Here is a 2,567-nt window from a genome sequence, read left to right as displayed (position 1 = left end):
ATTTTCGTACCAAGACTTGACAGCCATTTCTCCCTTAGCAGATTCAAGGGCACTACCATTCATAGGGATAATTTTCTACTAACCTTGAACTTCCTCCCATTGGATGCTATCACCTCCTTGTAACTGGGAATTTCCTGATGATGATCATCTGTCAATTTTCAGCCATGAGACATTTAACCACATTAATCTGTGACTTTGTCTTGTTCTTCCCTTTCCTTAGTGTCCAGGAGCCAGTCTCCACTATGATGTCATCTCACTAGTTTGCTTTTAATTATCAAGGAAGCACTGATCTTACTGAATGAGATTTCAACATGAGGAACTCCAGTAGTACTTTGGAGTCCCTACCTACAATGTTCATTCTGGTTGGCATCCCAGGACTGGAGGCAGAGCATATCTGGATATCCATCCCCTTCTGCTTGATGTACATTATCATCTTCCTTGGGAATGGCACCATTCTTCATGTCATCAGGACAGACACCGCTCTACACCAGCCCATGTACCTTTTCCTTGCCATGCTGGCACTGGCTGAAGTCAGTGTCTCTGCATCCACTCTGCCTACAGTGCTAGGTGTTTTCCTTTTTGGTATCACTGAGGTTAGTTTCAATGCATGCCTTCTCCAGATGTTCTCCATCCATTCGTTCTCCATTATGGAGTCCGCTGTGTTGCTCTCCATGTCTGTTGACCGATTTGTGGCCATCTACAATCCACTGCGCTATACAGCCATCCTAACCGTGCCCCGCATTTTTGGCATGGCAGCTGGTATTGGGCTGAAAAGCATTGTGCTCATGGCCCCACTGACCATTCTCCTAAGGCACCCGACCTTCTGTGGCCATAATATCCTCTCCCATTCCTATTGTCTTCACCCCAACCTTATCCATCTACCTTGTGGGGATACTACTATCAACAATATCTATGGGCTTTTCATTGTTACTTCCACCTTTGGGCTTGATTCACTCCTTATTGTGGTCTCCTATGGGTTCATACTCCACACTGTACTAAGCATTGCCACTGGGGAGGGGCGGAGGAAGGCACTCAGCACATGTAGCTCACACGTCTGTGCAGTATTCTCTTACTATGTGCCTATGATTGGCTTGTCTATGGTGCACCGCCTTGGATATCATGTGTCCCCTTTGCTCCATGCTATGATGGCCAATGCTTACCTCTTTTTACCACCTGTTGTCAATCCCATTGTCTACAGCATTAAGACCAAGGAAATCCGTCGTGGCATTTCCTGGATATTATCAGAGAAGAAAGCCAGAGTTTAGACAAAGGACAAAGTAGAAAGAGACTTTTTCTATAATCACAGGTGGTCCCAGCTTGCATATTATACAAATGATGTTATCTTAAAATATGGTATCTAACAGGAGGTTAGGCATCCCTGGTGGCTCAGAAGTAAAGAATCCTCCTGCAATTCAGGAGCCTCAGGAGACGTGGGTTTGATCCTTGGGTTGGGAAGATCCCCTGGAGGAGGAAATGACAACCCACTCCAGTATTCTTGCCTGGAGAATCCCATGGACAGAGGAGCCTGGCTCGCTACAGTCCACAGGGTAGCAAAGAGCCGGATATAACTGAAGTGACTGAGCACAAGAGGAGGTTATCTTATAATATGGCAGTGGACAGGAGTTGGGATGCAAATGGAAAGGGATTATGTATGACAGAACAGTATAAAGAATTGATGTCATTTTAAAACATGTTGTGTGCAATACCTTGCATAGATGGAACAAGAATGCCAGAAGGATTGTTTATGAAGACATAGAACTCCACATAAGGAAAAAATGTAATCAGAAATCAGAAGATGTCCTGGGAAATCTATTGAGTCAACTATTCTAGGAAAAGAGAAAGTGCAAGGATTTACATTTTCTTGAGTTGTTGGTACCCAAGCTCAATAGCAGAAGGACATACTAAGTAGTTCGCTCCATAGACTTTCAGTACTGGCTCCAGTGTAGCATTCACTCATTCTCACTAAGACTCCCAAGTTAGGAGTCTGAAGATTACAAATCTTGCTCATTATGCAGAAGTCTGAAGGTCTCCCACCCATAACCCAGCATCTTTCAAAAAAGCAAAATCCTCTTTGTGGACATTAATATGCTCTATCTGATTTGATATTTCTTTGCAGATATTTGGAATAATGTAAACATGTAACATTTATATTTTATGGAAAGTAACTAAGAATTTTGAGATGAAAATGTACACTAGGAAGTTTATATTTATTATTTCAATTACTTCCCACAAAAGTCCTATGAGTTATAGTCAATGCAATTATTATTTTTCAGGTGAAAACTGATGCTTAGATATAGTAAGTATCTTACTGAAACCTATACATCCAAAAATTAGCAGTGGAATCCTGTTGGATCAAACTCCAGCACAAAAGCTTAAACTATACTGTCACGTAAGCAAGAACTGAAGCTCTTTGAATCCTCCCAGTAGTCAGTCAAATATCATTAATTGAACAAACTCAGTGGGTCAGAAAGAAGTTTGTTTACTTATTCCACAAATCTAGACCCTAGGTACAATGTGAGGACAAAAGAAACTAAGCTCCTCATGGAACTTAGAAACTATTTTTTTTC

At 41.8% G+C, this 2,567-nt stretch overlaps 1 protein-coding gene across 1 annotated transcript; it reads left to right on the top strand.

Annotated features, from left to right (window-relative positions):
• Positions 1–311: 311 nt before the first annotated feature.
• On the top strand, positions 312–1,265 carry LOC133261285 (olfactory receptor 51J1-like). The gene has a single exon (XM_061439787.1). The coding sequence runs from the start codon at positions 312–314 to the stop codon at positions 1,263–1,265; it is 954 nt and encodes a 317-aa protein (XP_061295771.1).
• Positions 1,266–2,567: the final 1,302 nt, after the last annotated feature.

Source organism: Bos javanicus, chromosome 15 (genome assembly GCF_032452875.1).
Source record: "Bos javanicus breed banteng chromosome 15, ARS-OSU_banteng_1.0, whole genome shotgun sequence".
Classification (NCBI taxonomy): domain Eukaryota; kingdom Metazoa; phylum Chordata; class Mammalia; order Artiodactyla; family Bovidae; genus Bos; species Bos javanicus.
The sequence above is the reverse complement of the archived record's forward strand: the minus strand, read 5'-3'. Positions and strand labels throughout refer to the sequence as shown.